This window comes from Macrobrachium rosenbergii, chromosome 25 (assembly GCF_040412425.1).
Source record: "Macrobrachium rosenbergii isolate ZJJX-2024 chromosome 25, ASM4041242v1, whole genome shotgun sequence".
Classification (NCBI taxonomy): Eukaryota; Metazoa; Arthropoda; class Malacostraca; order Decapoda; family Palaemonidae; genus Macrobrachium; species Macrobrachium rosenbergii.
This window is the reverse complement of record NC_089765.1, coordinates 21,849,205-21,851,543: the sequence shown is the minus strand read 5'-3', so window position 1 is coordinate 21,851,543 and position 2,339 is coordinate 21,849,205. Positions and strand designations below refer to the sequence as shown.

The following is a 2,339-nucleotide window of genomic DNA, read 5'->3' as shown; positions in this document are numbered from 1 at the left end:
ATAAATGAATGTATTTTATGCTTATTCTCAAAATTTACTATTTTTTTTAAACAGTTCCATTTGCATACGATTGACACCCGCGGTAGTATAGTATACCAGCTACAGGAATATGCTAGACAGTGTTTCTTGTACGTTTATTTTTTTATCGTTCCTCAGTTTAGCGCCATTTGAAGAAAGCTACGATATTTTCAACGCAGAGTGCCAGTGCTGCAGCAACGTACCCAAGAAGAACCACGAAAAACGCCGCCTGAAAACGTGAGTGATAGATTTAGTCCAAAAGTTGGTAGCTGAAAGAAACTTTCGTATGTATTATTGTCCATTTCGTTTCAAACTTCTTTAACCTATAGTCAAGGTAATGATATAGTTAGTGCAAGAGCTAATAGCTGATAAAATCTTTCGTATGCAACATTGTTAATTTATTTTTAAACTTAAAGTTATCGTCACAATATTAGGTAATCGTCAGAACTGTAAGAATATCAAACATGTTTATTTCATGTCAATTTAGATTCTAAGAGGGAATTATCGTTTTCTAAATGTCCACAAACAGAGTAAATAACACAATTTGAAATGGGCGGTAAGTAGGATCTATTGCTACGATTCAAAATCCATAATATGGTTGAAAACGGTCGAAATCATATATATATAAAAAAAAAAAGGTATTGTACTCAGAGGACAAGATTTTTTTATTTTTTTTTTTTTTGGCAAGCCGCCTAGTGAACTGTAATCAATAAAAAAATGCATGTTCTTTAGGGAACAGTCTCTCTCTCTCTCTCTCTCTCTCTCTCTCTCTCTCTCTCTCTCTCTCTCTCTCTCTCTCTCTCTCTCTCTCTATGTGGAGGAAAGAGAGAAACAAAATTTTCATCTATTAACGTACCTGAAGATGAGTAAGAGTAATTGCCTTGGTTTCGCCTTCTTCATCCCCATCATACTTTGTAATTTTGAAAAATTCATCTTTACCCCATTTCGCAAAAATTCCAGCTTCAATCACTCTTGCTAATCTGAAAGAAAATGAATTTATATAAGGCAAAAAGGTCTCGTGTCTTACTTTACCTGTTTTATTTTTCCCCTACTTCTTGTAACAGCGGTTGATATTATTATTATTTTTTTTTTAATGTTCCAAGGAAGCTCGTTTCCACTAATACATTAAAAGTGAATTATCCGGAAATGTGCTTATACTCACGTAATATATTTTATTTTATTTTAATTTTTTTTATCTATTAATTAATATTTTAATGATTTTATAGATATATATATATATATATATATATATATATATATATATATGTGTGTGTGTGTGTGTGTGTGTGTGTGTGTGTATGTATATGTTTATATATATATTTATATATATATATATACACACACACACACACATATATATATATATATATATATATATATATATATATATATATATATATATATATATATATATATATATATATATGTATATTTGCAATTGGTTAATATTTGGATTTCTTATATGCGTTTAGCTACAGGACGTTATTTGTTTATCTCATTTCCAAATGACGGTGCACTGAAAAAATACAGTTAACTAAACAAATTAAATATAATAGTGCATCTTAATTGAAAAAAATTAATTATGATAAAAAAAAGGAGTCAAGGATAGATAGAGAAATGAAAGAGAGGTTCCAAAAATAAAGTGAAGGATATAAAATGCATTACAATTGCTATTATAAGTAACTTAAATTAAATGTCTCTGTATATTATAGACAACTGCATGAAAAATCACGTTTTTAGTGTAGAACTTTAAATAAAATATTCCGTTTGAAAGTATCAATTTTAAAGTGAAAATTGTTCCCGGATATTACCGCAAATAAAATCTGGTGACTTATCAGTAATATCTCCATAGAAATCTGTACTGGATATTAATACAATGAAACAAATCGGGCTGTAAAGGTCATACAAAAAGCTGAATAAAGACTAATTTACAAGTGGAACTTACACACGATTAAAGTGTTCCTTGAAAGGCGCTCCTGTGGGTATAGCAATACCAAGATTCTGGAAAAAGAACAGTTGTTTTCCGTAGTAGAATTTTCTGACGCCGAACGTGGCAGCCAGATATTGTATTTTGTCCACGGTACCCATGTAGACGTATTTTCCCTTGAGGATCTATAGGAGGAGAATAAAATTGAGTTATCACACGTATTTTTGTCCACGGTACCCTTGTAGACGTATTTTCCTTGAGGATCTAAAGGAGGAGAATAAAATTGAGTTATCACACCGTATTTTGTCCATTGAAACCTTTGTAGACGTATTTTCCCTTGAGGATCTAAAGGAGGAGAATAAAATTGAGTTATCACACTGTATTTTGTCCACGG

At 30.7% G+C, this 2,339-nt stretch overlaps 1 protein-coding gene across 1 annotated transcript; it reads right to left on the bottom strand.

The window, feature by feature from the left end:
* Positions 1-25: 25 nt before the first annotated feature.
* LOC136852134 (uncharacterized) lies at positions 26-2,116 on the bottom strand. The gene is made up of 3 exons (XM_067126582.1): positions 1,964-2,116; positions 875-998; positions 26-247 (listed from the first exon to the last, which is right to left on the bottom strand). The coding sequence occupies exons 1-3, from the start codon at positions 2,104-2,106 to the stop codon at positions 158-160; spliced, it is 357 nt and encodes a 118-aa protein (XP_066982683.1). The 5' UTR covers positions 2,107-2,116; the 3' UTR covers positions 26-157.
* Positions 2,117-2,339: the final 223 nt, after the last annotated feature.